The sequence below is a fragment of the Carex rostrata genome, chromosome 12, assembly GCF_964058835.1.
Source record: "Carex rostrata chromosome 12, lpCarRost1.2, whole genome shotgun sequence".
In the NCBI taxonomy this organism is placed as follows: Eukaryota; Viridiplantae; Streptophyta; class Magnoliopsida; order Poales; family Cyperaceae; genus Carex; species Carex rostrata.
The window spans coordinates 7,577,694-7,599,586 of NC_135929.1; the positions used below are offsets into that span (position 1 = coordinate 7,577,694).

The following is a 21,893-nucleotide window of genomic DNA, read 5'->3' on the forward strand; positions in this document are numbered from 1 at the left end:
ATATAAATAATATCATTTTGGTACCTGTAATAATGAAAATAACCTACCGGTCGCAGCAAACTTTTCTTGTAAGGCACATCTGGTTCACAGCCTCCGTTTAGGTCTTATTTGCATAGTAAATAACAGTTGCAACATCAAAATTGAAGTTGTATTGACAGAACATTCTCCAATGCTGGATTTACAAATAGTTTTCACACGATCAATATAATTGTTCCGCTAAACCAGAAAAATAATTTGATTTAGATTTGGTAGGGGTGCGCCAGGCCCGTGCAGTAGTGCAGCGCATGGGCGACGCGTAAGAGACCCGGCAGCAAGCTACCGTGGTGGGCCCTTCCCCACAAAAAATAAATTTAATATCGTTGTGAGCACATGGCCCACATATCAGATATTAAACTGATAAGAACAGATACTACACTTGATCTTAGCCAAAAGGCCGAGAAAGGTATGAGTTGTTCTGAACTCTTGCCTCTTGTTTTATAGCCTCTCGGGAGACTCAGAGAAGATACATACTGCATGTGGGACTAAGTGAACGATTTCTCTACCATAAAGCAAACCGGTCGCATCTATTCTATATATCGTTCGCTGCATTGGCTTCTAAATAGAGTGGGCTGTTCCTGGACTGGACCAAAGGATTGGTCTTAATATGGGCCTCACTTTATGACCTCTTAATATATATGGGCAGGTTTGTACTTTTCAGTTCAAAAATCAAAATACTTTATTGAAATTAAATATTTTCATTTCTGAATTATAAAATCACGAAGCTCTCGTAAGTAAATTCATGAGGACGATCAGTTCTTATTTTCTTAAGACTGTGTTGATAATATTATAATCAATAGGTAAGAGGCAATTAAAAGAAAACCAAATAAAATTGAGCTTTGTAAATATAGCTGCTACTATTTGGTTGTCCAATTATTATCTAGGTAAAGGTTTCAGTAAAACTATCTTTTCTCTTTAATTTTGGTTAATTTTAGTTTACTCTTTAATTTAAATCCTGTTACATTTGGTTAGGGTCTGCTTCTTCTTCCTTGTAATTTCAACTTTCCTGTTCAAAGCACCAACAGATGAGATTGCCTCAACTTCTTTATTGTATTGTTCCTATAAATATACGCAAATCTTTTTGACGCCACTAGTAACATATATAATAAACTTTGTATGACTGGAGAAATTAATAATGGAAGGAACAAAGAAATACAAACAAAATTATATATGCCATTTGAGGAGTAGGTACAAACGATTTATAGCACTTGTAACCTTTATTTTAAGATCCTCTGTAGTAGTTATTAGTTTATTGGTTTATTTTAAGATCAACTTTCCATGATCTGTTAAAATGACTGTTAAACTCTTTCTACTGTAGGAAAGGAGGTCGACAGATGTATATTGTTGTGTGCTTCTCTTCATCTGAGAGCTTCAGCACGCCGGAACCAGTCTCGAGGCTGAGGTGCTGTAAGAGTGTATATCTTTTGAGGCCTTGTACAAGCTTAAGAGTTGGTTGGATAATTTGATTATAAATGATTTCATTAAATGGTCTGGCTGTTAGTTTGTACATACCCAAAAAATATTAAAAATTGATGGATGGATGGATGTGAGAGGGAGAACTGGGGTGGTAATGGTAATTGAATAAACAACAATTATAAATGTTAGGTTTTCTTTTTCTATTCAGTATTCAGAGGCTGTGATCGCGTTATTTATTGTTTGGAGGTTATATTTTCGTCTTTTCTTGTTTTCTCTTGTACATAATCATAATTATTAGCTGATTAACATTTCGTAATTAATTTGTCAGTTGCTGCTTATAGTTGCATTTACTTGCCCATTTCAAAGTCCAATCAGTTGCTAATTCATTCACTACTATAATTTGTTGGTTAGTTTTATTATTAATGTATTATTATTATTGTGTGCATAATGTTTGTTGGGTGTGAGGGATATATCTCGAATTAAAGGCGTTGCTTCCGAGTTTGCTTTATTATCAATATTATTCCAGTTTGGTTGATGCTATGATCTCTGTATTAATTTCTAGCTCGTGTATCAATCAATATTAAACAACACAATTCCAATTTCCAAAAAAAAAATGACAATTTCCAAAAAAAAATTCTCAAATTACCACGACCTAGGACAATATTTATGGGAGTTCAGATCCAGTGAAATAACCTGATCTTTGGGTTTTAAATCGGAACCATCTGATTCGAATCCGTGATAATCTATTTGAAATAGAGTGCACACACCTTGAGAGATGAATTCAAATCGCAAAGCAATCTCGAGCGACGAATTCGAATCGGACGGTCTAGGTCGAAAATCCAAAGATTAGGTTACTTTAGGGGATCCGGACCCATCAATTTTTTTTTTTTTTTTTTGAGGAAAAGGACCCATCTTTATGGTGAGACGACTCGGCATTACAATCCAAACGCTGTCTTAATAAATTATTAAATTATGCAAAACATTCATAATAACTTAAAAGAAAAAGAAAATTTTGTTTGCAACTCATGATCAGTACCATATGAAACTAGTTAAGAATCCACACTTTCCACCGCTTCTCTCTCAAAATTATGTTCGACGATTGATATCAATTAAATTGTAAGAAAATGTCCTTCCTTTTAGTCGAAATTTGCATATTAATTCTTCTAAAAACTGACTATATCATTGTTTATATTCTTTTTTGAATGTATAAATATTCAATTTCAAATTTTAAAATGAGTAGTTTTTTTTTAAATATTGCCGTCTTTATGAGAAAATGAAAATCTAAATCTTTATGACCAACTCTCACGCTGCTAATCAGCTTATGTCAATGTAAATCCGTTGAAAGAGCTCAATTCTTTCTGATGAATAATGAAATTGAAAAATAAAACAAAAAATATACTCCCATTCATTTTTTTATTTTCCCAACCCAACTGATTCCTTGGTCAGCACACAGCACAAGGAACTTGACAACCACGCCTGCGCCTACTGAAAATCTATAAATATGTTTCTATTTGAAGAGAAGAAACTAAATTCCATCCTCCAAAGTCAACCACACCTCATCTCTTCAGTTAACTCATAAAGAAAGCAATGCGGCGCGAGGGCCGGCAGCACAGTTATGTCCGTACCCACGTTGTCCTGTTAGAGCCTTGTGCGGATGCATTGACAGATCATCAGACAAAAATCATGAAGAATAAACAGAACAGCATGCCAATTGCCGGAGTGTTCGCAAAGGTGTCGAGGAAACCGACCATACACTCAAAATTCACCGGGAAATGCAGCAAGCAGATGTGTGTGTCCTGCCACGAGGAGCCGGCCTCCAACTCAAAGAATAAGTCCAAGGGACGGCACAAATTTAGGTTTATTATGGACGATGAAGGCGAACTTTAAGGGGTTAAAAATGTTCATTAGTTCTCTTTTTGTTGTAAAATCTCAAGATTAGGGATCATGTTTTAATTGTTACTAAACACAATAAAATTGTTCTCATTTTAAGTTACACAAGCTTTTGACTTGTAATATGAGTGTGAGATATGTCAAAAACTAGCAAGAAAAAAACATTCTTTGCTTCCCTCTATGATCTATCTATCAATCTGCTGCTTTGAAAAGATCATTGAAGTGACCTTCCCAAAGGAAGAAAAATTTCTATCATCGAGTCGTAATGCGCTGCTTCTATTTGAGATCCATTTAGCACCTGCGCACACAACAAACACATTTTGCTTCAACTGCATCACTCTCAAAAGCAAAATTATAATAACATCATGACACCACTTCTTAAATTAAAAAAAAAAAAATTCAAATTTTGGTCCTTAAACACCAGCAGGTACCATTTGGGGTATCCAGCCAATGCCATCACTAACCAGATCAACATAAAAAATATCAATTTAAATATTGAGTAAAGCTAACATAAGCTTTTTAAGTTCACCAAACTGAGTTTGTGAGCATAACCTCAAAACAATTAGATCGGCTTTGTTAATTGCTCTCAGCATTGGATAAAAACAAAGAAAAACAAGGTGAAAGGAAGATTGACCTTGTGGATTAGCAAGCTCCTGTTAGCCATGACAGAGGAGAGAGAGGGAAGGTGGTGCACCGACAATGCATCCAGAAAGAGCACCACCACCACATGCCACTGCCTTGTTCTCAATGCCGGCAGCGCTTCAGAAAACGTCATTGTATCCATCAGCCGCCCCTGTCACCCAATCAACCCCCACCCAATCACCATATCAGCATACAAAAACATGTCAAAGCTAATCAATCAATCAATCATATAGTAGTACTACTGCCGTTCCTCATGCCACCTTTTGTTTTGTGTTGCAACTCCTTACCAGATACTTTTCCAGGGTGGACACTGGCACGGGGAGCCTCAGGTCCGATACCAGAGATGGCAGCGTGCGGCACACAAAGCCATCCAATGCCTTTCTGATCTCGGCTGACTGCCCGTCCTTCAACACCACCCTCTGAGGGTATTCTCGTCCTTCCACATCTGAAAATTCTTCTGATGAGCTCTCATCATGCCCATATATGTAGCACAAAGTTGATCGTGTAACCCACGCAAATAATGCCATCCATATGGTGCAGAATGGAGATAGCTGGTATGGGAAATCACAGTACAAATATAATCAGAAATTGCTTGTTCCTCCTCTTCCTTCTCTAATTATAGACTATCAGTAAAGCACAGATAATGCTAGGCGGAGAGAGAGAGAGAGGAGATGTACATCTAAGTTGAAGCCCTCAGGAGGGGTGTCATGCCAGGAATCATCAACCTCAAACTCATCGGTTTCTAGAAGCACCGGCTTTTGAGGCCACTTCACGACTTCCCTTTCAATCTCCTGCATATCCCCTTCCCTGTTTTCCTGATGCTCTTCCTCAGTTCCATAAGAAGATTGTGGCAATATCACTATCCCAGCCTCTGAGACTGACAATCGGCACAAAACAACAATACATCACTTATGAATAGAAATAAAATTGGTTGCCATCAATGTAAAAGCATGATTTGGAATATAACCGGATGAATTGGCACTTACAAACAGAAAAAGGGTATAGTTGGTAACGAAAAAGTAGAGGACATGTAAACAAAATATCAAACAACAATTGTATTAAGTACATCTTTGGCAGCCTCTGTTAAGTTTTAAAAATCTTTCAAAAATGCCCTAGACCTTTTGTATTTGTATATAGATTGTGCATTTTTTCTTCACTAGCTGCCCATTTTTTATGAAAGAAGGTACCCATTTTAGACACCTTCAGTTAAATTGGAAATCCTAACAGATGATGGTTGTGAACGGGTCCCCTTGAGTAAATAGCCAAGAAAAACAAATAAATAAAAAAATATAAAGAGGGGGTTAGGAGCTTGCAGGTACCGGCATCTTCCACTTGAGAGTTGCCTGAAGACGCACCAACGTCTGCTGCATGGCTAAGCGCTTCTGCGCACGCCTCAGCAGAGGCAAACCTCAGTGACCTCACAGCAGCATCTTCCCCAGGCAACACATCAGACTTCTCACTGCTCTCTTTTGCATTGCTTCTTTCTTCATTGGCCCATCTGACAGACTGGTTTTGGGTCCTGGGACCCGAACTGGAACCTTCCTTCTTAAGCGAAGATTTTAACTTTAATCCATTTTGTTGTGAATGTTCTTCACCAGAAGCACTTTTACAGTTTCTCTGTGCACCTACAACACTCGACTCGTAAATAAAAACTAGCATTAAAAGTTTCAGCACTTTGCTGGCCTGAGCAGGATGTAGCAGAGCACTGGTTTTCTTTTCTTTGTTATATCATTTATTCTCGGTTTGTCTGGTACTTGAGTACACAACTAACTGCAAGTTGAATCATGCATAATTTGCAGATTGATTATTAAGCCTAAGTTCTTACTTGAGGTAAGCTTTTTCTCAGCTTTAGGCTGGGGCAATTTTGACAAAGACTTGTTTCCTTTGTTTGTCTTCTTATTAGACTTGTTCTCGCCAAGAACAATGCTCTCCAACTTGTTTGATATCTGATCAGAGATATCTTTTGTTTTAAATGATGAGAAATCGTGCATCTCATCTCCAAAAATTATCTCACTTTGGAAATCCATCTCTTCAGGTGTAGTAGTAGGCTTCAAACCTGTAACATATTGAGGGAGGGATGTTGAAGCTGATTTTTTAACCTGTATTGGTAAAGAAAGAAGCGAGTATCACAGTTCACAGACCTAAATCCTGATAGGATTGAGATTTGGATTTGGGGACGTATCCTTCGATTGCATCGGATGGTCCAATCCACTCTTCAACGGCGACCACCCCTACCCCCTTCAAGTTGGAGTTGGAGTTGAGATCATCGGCGGTGGTCTCCTTTATCGTGAGCTGCAAAGGCAGCGGTAGCGGCGACATCCCCTTCAAGTCTTTCTCCTCAAACAACTTCAAAACCTCTTCCGCTCCCGCCTTGGACCTCTCCTCGCTTAAGCTCGCCTCGTACGCCCGGCTCCCGATCAAGCACTGCTCCGAGCAGAACTTGCCCAGCTCGTCCAGGTCGTACACGCGGTGCTCCGGGAGAGAGATACGGTAGCGTCCGCGGCGATTGTCGGAAGGAGGGGGAAGGGGATTGGGGCAGAGAGGGAAGCCGCAGAGGGAGGCGATGGTGCGCTCCGTGACCACGTCGGAGTAGTCGGAGCGGGAGAGAATAGAGGCGGCGGCCAGAAGGTGGCGTTCGGAGGGAGCGCCGTGATCGAGGAGGATCATCTGCAGCCGATAGACTGCGCCGGCCACGGTGGAAGATGACGGTGGCTGCGCCGCCATCATTTATATTTGGCTTCGCTCGTAGTCGCGTACCAAAGTAACAATAGAAGGGAGGATTTTAGCAAAACAAACAAGAAGAAGAAAAGCCAAGTGAACAAATGTATTTGATTTAAGTGTGAAAGCTGGTCTTAGCAAATCATTCTCTAAAAATGAATTACTTAGCACTTTAGCAGAAACATAAAAATATTTGATTTAGAATTGGTAGGGGTGCGCCAGGCCCGTGCAGTAGTGCAGCGCATGGGCGACGCGTAAGAGACCCGGCAGCAAGCTACCGTGGTGGGCCCTTCCCCACAAAAAATAAATTTAATATCGTTGTGAGCACATGGCCCACATATCAGATATTAAACTGATAAGAACAGATACTACACTTGATCTTAGCCAAAAGGCCGAGAAAGGTATGAGTTGATCTGAACCCTTGCTGCTGCTTTTATAGTCTCTCGGAGACTCAGAGAAGATACATACTGAATGTGGGACTAAGTTAACGATTTCTCTACCGTAAAGCAAACCGGTCGCATCTATCTATCGTTCGCTGAATTGGCTTATAAATAGAGTGGGCTGTTTCTGGACCAAATGATTGGTCTTAATATGGGCCTCACTTTAGTAACAAAGCATGGTAAAGCATCCTACGATTAGTTTCTAAAAGATCTCTTACTAGATGAGATTTTGAATATTTGACAAAAGTTTCTCCTTGGAAAAGTGCAACCTGTATCTGATACAAGATAGAAAATATTTAACAGTCGGAGATCCAACTTGCAAAATTTTCCCAAAAAAAAATGTCTAAACAAAATATTCTCCAAAAATGGTATGAGAATTAGAAAATTAAATTGGAATATATGGATATTGAAATATGATATTGAGATGTTATAATATGGATATGATAAACTATTATACCTTAGTTTACTTGAAAAAAATTATTTTGGTTGAATTTTAGATGAGTGTAGTGGTCATGAAATTACCAAAAATCCAACAAATTAGTCGTTAAAATCAATTCCACGTAATTAAAATGATAATTTAAATAATTTTTCCGCTGCTACGCTCACATAACCATAACCGTTAATCTAATGTTGGAGGGTTGACCATTTTCTATTTTTTTTTTCTAATTTCTCCAACAGTTAATTGCAAAATTTGAAGATGTGTGATATTTTCAAATGCAATATCGATGCAAATTGAAAACTCAAAAGAAAGAAAAAGGGAACCAACTGTTTGAATAAGGAGGAATTTCATATATATCTCTCAAAAACTTCAAAATTACGCACTTCTTCATAATATCATAGTTATCCCTCTAAATTTCAAAAATTAACAACTTCACTCAATTTATTACATTTTCTATTATACTCATTTTAAACTTTATTAAAAAAATAAAAATATATGTAGTCCATGTAATTTCATGATAAATGACTTGTCATCTTTTGGATCTGACCACACTCTGATTTTGCCTAATAACTATTGATCTCAATATCAATCACATATATGTAGGATGGATAAATTTGTGGGTAAAAAATGAGTAATTTAATAATTAGCTTGTTCCAAAATGACCGAACGAATCTCCTTTTTATCTCAAGATATTGGAAATAGGAAAATATTGGAGGGTAAAACATAGGAAAATATTGGAGGATCTATACTCAGAAAAAGAAATATTTTGACAACTAGGAATCTAAATATGCATCGTGTATTGACCAAGTCAGGTTCATACGTACTGTGATTAAATTTGAAAAAAATGGTCACTACACTTTAGTCGCGTCGTGATCACAAGTGACATGTCTAAACGCAACCGGTCACATTTGGTCACATTTAACTAATTTTTTTTTTAATTTAGATCAATTTATGCAAGATTTCCCATTCGATTAAGATTTAATTGTTATTATGAAAAACAAAAATAGTAAAAAAATATGCATTTCTAAATATCGAAATCAACTTATATAAATTAATTTTACAATTTCTAAAACCTTCAAAATGTGTGTGTTATTATTATTATTTTTTTTTTTTTTTTTGGCCAGTGTCTTCACATTGAAAGTTAACTGATTAAAATAAGAACTTCTCTGTCTGTTTAAAAAAGTCTACATGGCTAACTGTATAGAATTTTGTGTTGTTACAAGGAAAGCACTCACTAGTACTGTTGTCAGCGTGCATGGTTCACTCTTATTTTTATTTTTTTTAGTTGAACATGGTTCACTCTTATTCATCGACTCTGGCAATATGGTTCACGAAGGAACGAAATCTGCTCTTTTTCTTGAGAAAATGAGAACTCTCCTATTCTCCAATTCGAATTGTTCAAAATCGATCAAACAGGTTTAATTACAACTGATTCATTTTAATAGATTATATTGATATAAAAGAAAAAGGTAATTAAAGCCGTTTGATCGATTTTGAACGGTTCAGATTGAAGAATAGGAGGATCCTCCTTTTCTCTTCCGTTCATAAAGGCAACTGCTTTATCTTAATTTTATAATTTATTGGAAAAATATAGTTCGGTGTGTTTTTGTCTCTTTTGGAAATTAATTTGTCACTCTTTAGCCCGAGAAAATTTTATTTTGAAGCCAATTTCACCTCTCCCTTTATTTCTTACACATTTTCGATTTTCTTCAAGTGTTCTCTGATTTTAAGTGAATTATTGAGGAAGAATAAGATTGGTGCAACGCGAGTAGATATGATGCTTCATGAATCTAGAGGTCAACCCGTGAGACCTGATTATCGCCGATTTTTTTATTTATATCCAAAAAATAAATTAAATCACAAAAAATAACCATTGTGGTGTTGAAATTTGAAAATTACCCAATCCAGTTATTCAGTAACCGGATTTTTATTTTTTTTCCGGTTACCCAATTCCCGGATTAGTGAAATGGGTCCGGTTATTGGTTAACCGGAAAGGATGGAAATGTTTTATATGTATATGTCCGGTTAATGGTTCACCGGTTTTGTGAGTTTTTTTTTTTCTTTATTTTTTGTATTAAAATATTAGAAATGTTGAATATATTTCTTTGAAAATAGATGAAATACAATATAATTTGTTTTATTAGAAAGACTGCAACAAATAACCCGGATCAATATTTTTCAGATCGGATTTTTCGCGGCTGTAAGAAAAATTAATATATTTCTTTATGTGTTATTGGAAAAAAATAAAAATGTTTAGATTCCGAGTTATTGATCCCGGTTCAAAAGTCACTTCTAGGTAATCTAGAAAATATTATGATCTTTCTAGTACATTTAATTTATTAAAAGTTGTATCTATTTTGAGAATTATTTTTGAATAACAATCATTAAATAAATTAAAGTTTTTATTTTTTTTTCAAAATAGATACAACTTTTAATAAATTAAATCTATTAGAAAGATCATAATATTTTCTAGATTACTTAGAAGTGACTTTTGAACCGGGATCAATAACTCGGAATCTAAACATTTTTATTTTTTTCCAATAATACATAAAGAAATATATTAATTTTTCTTACAGCCGCGAAAAATCCGCTCTGAAAAATATTGATCCGGGTTATTTGTTGCAGTCTTTCTAATAAATCAAATTATATTGTATTCCATCTATTTTCAAAGAAATATATTCAACATTTCTAATATTTTAATACAAAAAATAAAGAAAAAAAAATTTCTGTTTTTAAAAAAAAAAAAAAAAAAAAAACCACAAAACCGGTGCACCATTAACCGGACATATACATATCAAGCATTTCCATTCTTTCCGGTTAACCAATAACCGGACCCATTTCACTAATCCGGGAATTGGGTAACCGGAAAAAAAATAAAAATCCGGTTACTGGATAACCAGATTGGGTAGTTTCCAAATTTCAACGGCGCAGTGGTTATTTTTTGTAATTTAATTTATTTTTTGGATATAAATAAAAAAATCGGATTATCGAGTTCAAAGAAAGATCACGCACATCAAACTTGATTGGTTGATAGAAGATGATCCCATATGTCAGATTGTCAGATTAAATGAGAGAGAAGGAGAGCACTGAGCTCAAACATGAATAAAGAAATAACAGGCCGAAAAAAGGGAAATTAAAACACAGCCCAGCAACGTCCATTAAATGTTGGTAATTAGTATTAGAGTACAGTTTTAAACAACACAAGTATGACGACTGTAGTAAAATTATGTCTCCAGTATTAAATTTAGAATTCATGTTATATTGTAAAATGAATGTCAAATTTATTAAGTTCATTGTCATGGAATTTCTCATCATTTGGTTTTATTATTTTTATTGGTTTTGTCAGGTTAAAAAAAAATTGTGTTTATTAGTTTTGTTAGGGTTATATCATGGTTATTAATTTATGTAAGAATCCACATAGATCCGATTAGCTAATGAGTTTGAACTCGATTCTTACCTCTTTTTGACAAAAAATCTGCATGCCTCCTTGATTCGCAACATAATTGTCTACGTAGGTCCACTACGAAACATCTTGAACCCATAGAAACGACTCGGCCTCCACGATCGCACAATACCATTTGATGCATATATATTAGATGAAAACATGTATTCCATGAAGCTGAGAAATACGATTTAGGATGACCTACATAAATAAAGTATGAAATCCCCATCACTAATATGTTATATAAACAAATTTGATATCTTGAACTTAATCGCAAATCAGTTTATTAATTAGCCATTGGAAAAAGATATCACATGTTGATGTTTTTGAGACATTGGAAAAAACCATTAGAACAAATATTAAAAAACTATTATCCAATTATGACAAGTGTCAACTATATGCAAATTTTGAGAATAAGATACTGAGTGAATATGGTATTGCATAATGTCACATTCGATTTTTATCCATGGTGAATCTGTGTGAAGGAGCGTTATTAGATCAAGTGTAATAATGAGAAACGAATAAAATGATTGGTTACATCCTGATATTTCATATAATTAGAGTTTCATTTTATATAACATATTTTTAAATTAAAAAATATATATTAATTAATAATAAAAAATGCTAAGAACACATATAAATCTTTGTTTAAAATTAGCCTTGATAACTTTGCATTATATTCTGTGTTTCAAATTAGTCTTGAAAATATGGCTGAGATATTGGACTCTTTCCCAAATAAAAGAATAACTAACCATTAATGTCCTGATATATACACACAAAAGATAAAATTAAGATTTTTTTCTTTTAATAAAAATTAGCTCATCGTTAGAGGTGTCTATATTATTTGCAAGTGGAAAAAGTTTTAATGCATCAATAATTCAAGTATTTTTTTTTTCTTCTAGGCCCTGTTCTATTCGTGTGGGATAAAAAAAATTCACTCGGACTGAATTTTTTTTTTCTCACATGAACAGTAATTTTCAGTTCAAAATTTTTTATTCCTATTCCCAATAAGGCTGTCAAACAGGGCCCTAATGTATATATGTTTACTTTATGTACATTTTGTTTGGCTGTTAAATTTTCATTATAGTAATTATTAGATGTATGACTAAATTTTTTAACTTTAAAGAATTTGGAAAGAAATTATACTTAAAGGTAGTATCTGATAGAGAAATAAGTGGATGAATAAACTTAATCAAAAGCAATAATAAGAAGATTCTGCATATGTATACTCGAAATTTTTATTTATATCATTTTAAAAAAAAAAAGCTCAGACAAATTCTACATTTACCAAGGCCTTCAAACAATTTGCGGCTCTATTTTTTGAGGACTACATATTAGTTTGAAGGTCCTTCAAAGCCTAAATATATTTAATATTATCGGATAAATGTGACATTCTCCCATAGTGCTTTGTTTTTTTATATTTTTTTATTATGATATAAATAAAAAATTTGGTATGTATACCCTCTATCCCTCGAATTTTTGTCCTTAAAATGAATTCTAACTTTTCATAATTTAACTATCTTTGCATATTCATACTCTCAACTTGTCATATTATTTTACGCTAAAGTTTAGTTTTATATTATTTAATGGAAGGACCAAATATAGATTTTTATTTAAACAAACGAACTTTAAGCTTTATACTGAATCCGACTAATACAATATCAGTACCATTTCAGTCCATATAAGACCAATTCTAAAACCTACTGAATCGATTTTAGACAAGAAATTCAAATGATAACATAAAGTATGATATGATATTACTGGATGTTATGGACTCTAATGTTCAGAGTTGAATTTTTTTTGTTAATTAGCAATATCTGGGAGAATTAGGAAGGACATTATAAATATAACGGTTTTCTTATATTTCAAAATTTTATGGATTTGTACTCTTTTGTTGATATTTTTTTTTTTTATTAATAAAAAAATCGGTGCGTGATTTGTCCTATTCTTATTAATTATTATCGACTCAAGCGACACGGGACACGGTGTGATCCACAGTGGAACGGAGATGCAATGAAAATGGAGTAAATAGGTTTTTGACCCATTTTTTTGTTAATTTTGATTTGCAGCACGACAGTATACATAGGTTTTCAATAGAAGATCCTGAAACTAGAAATCAATGACAATTAAAAAGGGCAAAACGAGGGCGGGCACTTCATTCAAAAGACCGACATTTGTATTTTTACCTAAATTTTAAAATATTTTAATAAAAATAATCAGGTTTTTGAAAAAAATTTAAAAATACTCAAAGTGCGGAAAAATTCCGCACCCCGGAATAAAAATTCGGAAGTGCGGAAAAATTCCGCACCCCGGAATAAAAATTTGGGAGTGCCGAAAAATTCCGCACCCCGGAATAAAAATTCGGGAGTGCGAAAAAATTCCACACCCTGAAATAAAAATTCGGGAGTGCAGAAAAATTCTGCACCCCAGAATAAAAATTCAGGAGTGCGGAAAAATTCCGCACCCCGGAATAAAAATTTGGGAGCAGAAAAATTTCGCACCCCGGAATAAAATTGTTTAGACCTTTGGATTAAATTTAGCACGGATCTTGAAGCACCCAATTAATCCTCTCTCCCTTCTCTCTTTCTCTCCTCTCCCTCCCTGTCCGTGATTTTCCCGACTCGATCGAATTGCTCGAACCCCCTCTAGATGACCTCCGTTATAATATTGGTAAAGGCACAAAATTTAAATAGAGGGGTTATTGGTAAACTTAGATAATAAGGAGGGTGTAATGCGAATAAACTTGAATTGTGTAAATTAATTAAGTAGAGGGGCCTCTATGCAAATCTGAAATTTTTGAGTTATTGTTATATCCCGAAATTTTAAATAAATATTAATCGTGTTAATTTAAAATTTTCACTCAAATTAAAATTTTACTAATTAAATCAAATGATCATTTAGAAATTTTATTATCAATTTAAATGAATCTAAAAATTTCGAAATATAAATAAACTATGAAATTATGCATATTAAAATTTGAGATTTAAAAAAAATAAAAAAATAAAGTATAGTACCTGTAATAATTTATAATTATTCACGAGATTCATAAATCGAAAATTCGTTACAAGTTCGTAAAATTTAGAATAAAAAATTGAATAATTCGTGTAGAGAAATAAATAAATAAGAGTTCTAATTAGGAGAATAAATATACAAAATTCTCGTACGAATAAGATTATATAAAAGTTACAAATTTCGTTCATTTATGAATTATAGATATTTGATTTGATATTTATATATATATGTATATACATACATACTAATTGATATTGAATTTTTCGGATTCTAAAATCGAATTATAAATACTTGAAAATATTCGTACAACATTATGGAAATTTTACGAAGCCTCGATTCGAGTTCTGAATTGAAGAATGATTTGTGAATAATTACATGATATGAAATATTAAACTTTGAAACTCATATATAGAAGAAAAATTTATAACAATGTTAATTAAAAAAATTATAACTGTTTGCTTCCTGTCAGGTGCAATTCGCACCATATATATATATCAATCAATGAATCACTTGATTCTTTGGAAAATCTCCACCGTTCAAATTTTGCTGCACTCCAGACCCATGCTGAATTTATTCCGAGGATTAATTGGGTGCTTCAAGATCAGTGCTGGATTTAATCCAAAGGTCTAAACAATTTTATTCCGGGGTGCGAAATTTTTCCGCACTCTCGAATTTTTATTCTGGGGTGCGGAATTTTTCCGCACTCCCGAATTTTTATTCCGGGTTGCGGAATTTTTCCGCACTCCCGAATTTTTATTCCGGGGTGCGGAATTTTTCTGCACTTTGGGTATTTTTAATTTTTTTTCAAAAACCTGGTTATTTTTATTAAAATGTTTTAAAATTTGGGTAAAAATAAAAATGTCGGTTCAAAAGACACTGATGCATGTTTATTAGATGAAGGTGAGAAATACTATTTATGATGGTCTACATGAACAAAGTATGAAATTTTATCACTTGAGTATTATATAAACAAATTCGATCAATTGTTGAATTTAATTAATTTATTAGTCATTTTTATTAAGGTCATTACTGCTAACTTACTATGAAAATTTTACCTTATTGGAAAAAAAAATAACATTGTGATGTGTTTAAGCCATTGGAGAAAACCAATAAAACAAAATTTTTAAAAATGATAATTAAGATAATGAATTAATTTTCAAGATCTCCCAGTCAACTATTATAGCAAACACAATCGAGTTTGTGCGACTTCGTTTCTTTATTATACACCAACCACAATTTTTCTTATTTTCATTTTTACCATATGATGTAATGATGTAATTCATACTATTAGTAATATAAGACGAAGTGCTTCTTTGGCAAAAAAAAAAATTGTTTCAGTTTGATTTACCAAAAAAATAATATATATAATGTAAATTTGGAGAAATACAACATTTGTTATCGACATATTAAGTGAAGTTGATTTTGAATCAATTTAGATAGTTTGATTCGCTATTATTAATAACACAAGTGTCATTTTTGAAACAACATTATAACAATTTTTGCGAGAAAAACATTAGGTCATGTTTGTGGAGATCTGAAGTAATATTCTGTTCAAATAAAAATGCATGACCATAAAATATAGATTTTGAAATACTAGAAAGGAGTTCGACACTTGCTCTTGTTCAGTTATTGATATTGTTCAATTGAATGTAAAAGTAATTTGGATTCGTTTGATTTATCTGTCAAAAATTGGTTTTTTCTTGCTGTTTGGATGGAAATCGAGGGAGAGATAAATGAAGTCTGATTTTTTAAGTGAAAGATTGAAGTTTTTATTATACAATAGACACTTATAATATCACTTCATATTTTCTAATATTTTTTATTTAATCTTTTATCAAAAAATATTATTACTTCATATTTTCTGATATTTTTTTATTTAATTTTTAATTGAGAAATATTAGCACTTCATATTTTCTGATATTTTATCAATGTAAGAATTTTAAATTTTATAGTCTATATATTTCATTTAAACAAAGTTGCAACATTAATTTACGTGTACTAACAACATATTTTTAATAAAGTGTATCGTTCTTAATTTTTCAAACAAATCATTTTGATGTTTACATAATTGCTGAAATTAATTTATTAGTATAGTAAAAAAATAATTTTTATTTCTTCACTTTGCTTTATGCATTAAATAGAGCCTAAAAAGGATTTTAAAAAATATTTTATAGTACAAAGATCTCGTGCCTTTCTATTTCTTATGATATTAGTTATGATTCGCAAGGCATAAACATTTGATACATTCTCTTCAATCGGAGTTGATACTATATTAAAAAGACATAAATTGTAAAACATGCCTACTGGTAGTTATATGCAATAATGTCATGCATAGCATATTTATCAACAGCTTAGGTGCTATGGATAGTATAAGACATTCTATGCTACGGTCTTAAATATCTATCCTATAAACTTCAAATTTCGATCTAAGTAGTTTAGTAAATTGGTTATATAAAGAACTTGCATAATACTAATTTTTACTATTTTTGAATTTTTTTTAATATTTGTTATGATTTATGAAATATGACAAAAAATGGCATATAATATTGACAATTTTATTTTATTTTTAAGCCATTTTTTTCATCTTTCATAAATCATAAAAAATATTAAAAAGTTTGAAAAATAGTAAAACTTGCTATTCTACAAATTCATTATATAACCAATTTACTGAACTACATAGATCAAAAGTTTGAAGTTTATATGATAGATTTTTAAAGCCGTAGAATGGAAGGCCTTATACTATTCATAGCACCTAAGCCTTACTCTTATGACACGCACATCTCTCGAGACAGAGTGTGTACATAAATTCTACATTAATAATCAAATAAATGTTAATCCATCTTCAGTACATAAAACATAACATAGCCACCCAGTTAAATCAATGAAACAGTGATTTCATTCTACAAGTGCTTACATTTAGGAATAAACCTTATAATAAAGAACCTATGAAGTCTCTACTCTATGCTATCTATACAATTGATTATTCAATTAGAATTCACATGAATGAATGGATTAAATGCTTAAAAAGAATACAACAATGAGACCACAATTAATGGCCCTTTAAACAACGAAAGAAGAAGATGAAGTTCATTGCTTTGGCGGAGGCACTTGACTCTACTTTCATCAGATTCATCAGTGTTGAAAATGTAATCAAATCTGCAAGTACAACAAAAAAAAAATAACACATCAACAAAATACCAAGATATAGTTCGATGTTGTGCTAAAATAAATTACAGTATTACATGAATAAAAATAATTGCAAGTTTTTATCAGTATCAAGAACCAAAATAATTGAGAACTGATTATCGAGTAAGAGAATTGGTATACCGAGTGATTGATGAGCGGCTCTACGTTTCCTTTTCTGGTAGTGTCACATACAAACTCATCACTGACTCTAAAGAACTGCAGAAAAAATTAACAAAAAATGCTATATTAACCAAAATTAGAAGTAAAAATAATAAAAGATCAACTAAAATGAAACAAGAGAATGTATAACTCACATAACAATCTTTGTTCTCCGCCCAATAGCGCGCCTCTCTAGCATCACTAACACTGCACCGAATTTGCTCACCATGATACTCGATTATCTAGAATAAAGTAACACAAAATGTTTATAAAATTTGGAATAAATGAACTTTCAGTTATCCTTTTAGCATTAAATAGTAATTTGTATATATTTAGGTAAAAGAAGAGAAGGACACTTGAGTACCTTTGCAATGTCAGCATTTGTCAATCGGGCATTGTTGAGGAAATATCTGGAAAGTTCCGTGATAAATTAATGTTAATTATTGCATTTAGCTAATTCCATAACAAATGAGCATCTCAAGAATGCCTAATTTAAATATATATTATGCATATACTGATAGAATGTGCTAATCGTGCCACCACACCAGCAATTACCAGATCTAAGATACGGAAAAGAGGTATATCAGTATATGGATCTGGAATGCCAGAGTTACAACACTCAACAGTAGTGGGATGGGGTGTAAGGGTGTTATTACTGGTACATACCGAGGTTGACCATGACTTGTACATTACGTAACCTGAATAACCAGGCAAGTATAATACCAGTATACCAGTTCAATCATGCCTACTAGTCTGGTACAAGAGAGGTGCCCATAATACATAAATTCACATAATAAAATGCAAGAAGAGAAGATGGTGAACCTCTTCTGTGTGATTTTTGATGCACTCTGTGTGAACCCAAATCTCACACCTGTCATATTGAGTCTAATGAAAATTGCACAAAAAATTAGACATGCTAAAATTGAATTGTAAATTTATTCTTTTGGGGGTTATAAGTTTTGTTTGTTTCATGTTTTCTGAAGAACATGTTCCTAAGTTCTAACGGCCCTACTTTGTTATCAAGTACTGCTCACATATACGATTACTAATCAGGGATAGTACCCGCACCCATGAACCTGTAGGTCCGGATAGTAACCCATTTTTTTAGTTTAGATCCAGACCATCTGGCTCGAATCCGGTTCGAGGTGGAGTACACGGGGCTCCTTTAATCTGACGGTCCGGATGTAAACTCAAAAATTGGGTTACTTTAGGAGATCCGAACTCTGAACCTGTACTCTTATCCCATTTCAGATTTGAAGAAGGACAAAAATTATCTCAGGTATTAATGAAAAAGTACTTGATTGGTACCAGTAAACATACTTAAGCATAACAATCACTATATCAGGACCAGGATATACTAATATCCCTTTCAATCTAAAAAACACAAAAAGAAAATATAGTGATGGATAATAAGAGAGGTAATTTTATTGCTTTTGTGTGCATTCAATATGCACTCAAAATAACCTATTTCCATCAATTTAGTCGCAATCTAATTTTGCGGTAGTACCATAGATGCCACAATTATTTTTAATTTTACGCACAAACAATTCCTTTTCCTTTTAAAGAAAAAAAAAACATGTTCAACACTTACCTCAGTCTAAGATTTCAGTACCGCAATGGCCAGATCTACTTTTTAGCATGTCGAATCATATCGGATTTGCAACCATCATACAACACACTTTCTTGTATCGATTTCTCTGTTTTTTTTTCAAACTTCTTTATTTGGAGAGGATGAGCCAAATGACGGCTACTATTATGCTCTATATATACAAGTTTATGACTGCCACAGAAACTTGAAATCCTAATTTTTGACAGCTGAAACCCTAGTTTGGATGGTTTGGATTTAACAATATCCTAATCACTGCCGTTCAAAAAGATAACGTATATTTCCACTAACAGTAAAGAATTTCTATATTAATATTCATAACCAGAATTTATAATATTCTTAATTAGTAAGTAGTAAATCTCCTTCATCCCCCTTCTTTTGAGAACATTGGATCACAATTACCAACTAATTTAAAACAATTTTCCTTTTTTTTTTTTATTGAGATAAAGGCTCCTGTAAATCTCGGCATCCATCTGTGGGTTCTTAAAATAAATTCTATAATTAGGACTATATATAACAAGACTAGAACATTCTGATTTCTATTTACTTCTTTAACTTGGATGCTTTCTTACACCTTTCATCTTCAATTTTCATGGAAATCAAATTTGGCCTTATGGTGATTCATTGGCATCAGGCAATGATAAATTAAGAAAATTAAAATAGTTCGATTTACTATAGATAGTTCTTACAAACAGCACAAAGAATGAGTTTTTGTTTAAACTTTAAAGTATGAGTGAGTCTATGGTACTATGCATATCATAGGTTGGTCTATAATTCCGTTTTCAAAATCTTAATGATCGATCAAAATCATTCAACATGATCCCTAAACCAAATTTTATATATTTTTATATATATTTTTATTATCTTTTAAGATAGGTAGAAAATGCAATTATTTTCTACATATCTTAAAAGATAGTATAAAAATTCTAAGAAATATACAATTTGGTCTGCAAGTACATATTCATATGAAAATCATTTTGAACGGTTTAGGTCGACCATTATGATCTTGAAAATGAAAATATTAAACCGTATTACGGACCAAATCGTGATATGCATAGTACCATAGACTCACTCTTAAAGTATATTCTATTCAACATTTGATGAGCTTTGAACTGAATTGATAAAGTGAAAAAATTATGCCCACAGGCATTTAAATCTCAGTAGAAGAACAAATCCACATGTATTTCTTAATTGTGGATAGATGCAGAAATTCAGTGTACAAGTTACATATAGGCAAACAAAATACAACAAAATGGTGCCTGATGAATCAATCATACCTTATTAACGTCTTAGCAAACCCATGTAGTTCCTATTAAGTGCCAATCGAAGGAAATGAGATGCGGAGATGAAGAAAGGGTTTGCGCGAGGAGAAAGATGAAGGATTTTGAGTTAAGATCTGAATCGTCCGATTTAAGATCCGCACTAATATTAAAGAGCCGTGCGTTATAGGCATGGACAGATAGACCTTGACCGTTCAATCTGCTTTGGCAATAATTAGGGCTGCTAATGAGTTGAGCCGGCTCGCGAATCAATGAGTTGAGCGGTTCAATATTTTATAACGAATCAGATTCGAAAGAGAAAAAAGTCTGAACTCGACTTGGCTTGCTTTTGAAAGAAAAAAAATCGTCTCGGCTCATGTAAACGCTCAGCTCAATTCAACTCGGCTCGCGAGTCGGCTCGTATTTATAATTATAGAAAAAAATATTGCTTTACCTAAAGTTCACCGACCTTTTTTATCCTAGCATTAAAATTGAAATTGAATCCTTCATTGAGGTAAAATGTAAAGAATGCTCTTTTAAATTTGAAAAAAATTATATGATGCCCTTTAGTATTTGACAAATTAAAGCAAAAGAAAATACATTCGGCTGAAATTTCAAATTTCGACGTTTTTTTAAATTTTAAATTTCAATTTTTTTTTTCAAATTTCAAAATTTAAAATTTCAGCAGAACTGTCATTTTATTTTTGAACTTTTGATATGTTGGCGTTTTGTTATTTCTGTATGTATTTTGTTTTTTTAGTTTGTAGGTATGTATTGTTAATTTTTTTCTATTTCTTTTTAAACGCAAGGTCTGGCCCATTTGGACAACGAGGCAAGTTTTTTGGTAGAGGGGGAACAAGAAAAGGTTAGTATATTGAGATTTGTTTAGTTCACCTTTTGTAACATGTATTTCAGTCTAATTTAAATACTTTAGTGCTTCAAAATAACACTTGCCTGGTACTAGTACTAAAAGGCAATTAAACAATCTCTTATAAAGACTTGTCAAGTTGGATGTCAATGCCTAGCATCAGTTTTCAAAGGTCGGTGAATTTTAGGTAAAGTACTATTCTTTTTCATAAGTAAAAATATGAACCGACTCTCGAGCCGGTTCCCGAGCTGAGCCGAGTCGAGCTAAGTGTTTACATGAGTCCGACCGAGTTGAGCTTTTTTCTTTCAAAAGCGAGCTGAGTTAGAGCCGAATCATTTTGTTTCTCTTATTGAGCCGAGCTGAGGTTAAGCCGAACCTTAATCATTAGCAGTCTTAGCAGTAATATACAAGGATTTCGATTATTCTATTTCGGACCGTATTGATCCAGATCTTAATTGAACATTTCAGATTTAAATTCAAATTTTAACAATGTAACTTTCCGTATTTTCGATATTTTAAAATATTGTTTTTAATTATCAGAATTATATTCCTATCCATATCTATATCCGTCCAATATCTAATCCGTATTTGTATCCGTATCCATATCCAAAAAATTATAACGGATAAGGATACGGTTTGATCACTATCCGATCCGTATCCGATCATTTACACCCTTGCGTTATGCATATGGAGGATAAGATTATGATAATTTTTTCAGAAAATTTTAGGCCTTTAATTAGCAATGTGAATGCAAATATATAATTTTAGTGGAAAAATAAT

The 21,893-nt window shown here is 32.8% G+C and overlaps 2 protein-coding genes and 2 non-coding genes across 5 annotated transcripts; all 4 read right to left on the reverse strand.

Annotated features, from left to right (window-relative positions):
• Positions 1-249: 249 nt before the first annotated feature.
• LOC144563733 (U2 spliceosomal RNA) lies at positions 250-446 on the reverse strand. Its single transcript, XR_013514403.1, has one exon. It is a non-coding gene; the product is annotated as a U2 spliceosomal RNA (small nuclear RNA).
• Positions 447-3,365: 2,919 nt separating this feature from the next.
• On the reverse strand, positions 3,366-6,767 carry LOC144562957 (putative RNA polymerase II subunit B1 CTD phosphatase RPAP2 homolog). Its single transcript, XM_078312324.1, has 7 exons — positions 6,126-6,767; positions 5,810-6,040; positions 5,304-5,609; positions 4,662-4,861; positions 4,272-4,535; positions 3,977-4,135; positions 3,366-3,640 (listed from the first exon to the last, which is right to left on the reverse strand). The coding sequence occupies exons 1-7, from the start codon at positions 6,709-6,711 to the stop codon at positions 3,557-3,559; spliced, it is 1,830 nt and encodes a 609-aa protein (XP_078168450.1). The 5' UTR covers positions 6,712-6,767; the 3' UTR covers positions 3,366-3,556.
• Positions 6,768-6,910: 143 nt separating this feature from the next.
• On the reverse strand, positions 6,911-7,107 carry LOC144563734 (U2 spliceosomal RNA). The gene has a single exon (XR_013514404.1). It is a non-coding gene; the product is annotated as a U2 spliceosomal RNA (small nuclear RNA).
• Positions 7,108-16,881: 9,774 nt separating this feature from the next.
• On the reverse strand, positions 16,882-20,359 carry LOC144563309 (histone-lysine N-methyltransferase ATX5-like). 2 transcript variants are annotated; one of them, XM_078312765.1, is made up of 6 exons: positions 18,972-20,359; positions 18,203-18,265; positions 17,745-17,790; positions 17,536-17,622; positions 17,363-17,437; positions 16,882-17,191 (listed from the first exon to the last, which is right to left on the reverse strand). In XM_078312765.1, exons 2-6 carry the CDS (start codon positions 18,256-18,258, stop codon positions 17,186-17,188), a joined length of 270 nt encoding a protein of 89 aa, XP_078168891.1. In that variant the 5' UTR covers positions 18,259-18,265; positions 18,972-20,359; the 3' UTR covers positions 16,882-17,185. The 2 variants fall into 2 exon arrangements, with proteins under 2 accessions (XP_078168891.1, XP_078168890.1); XM_078312764.1 differs by having other exon boundaries at positions 18,203-18,456; positions 18,610-20,358.
• Positions 20,360-21,893: the final 1,534 nt, after the last annotated feature.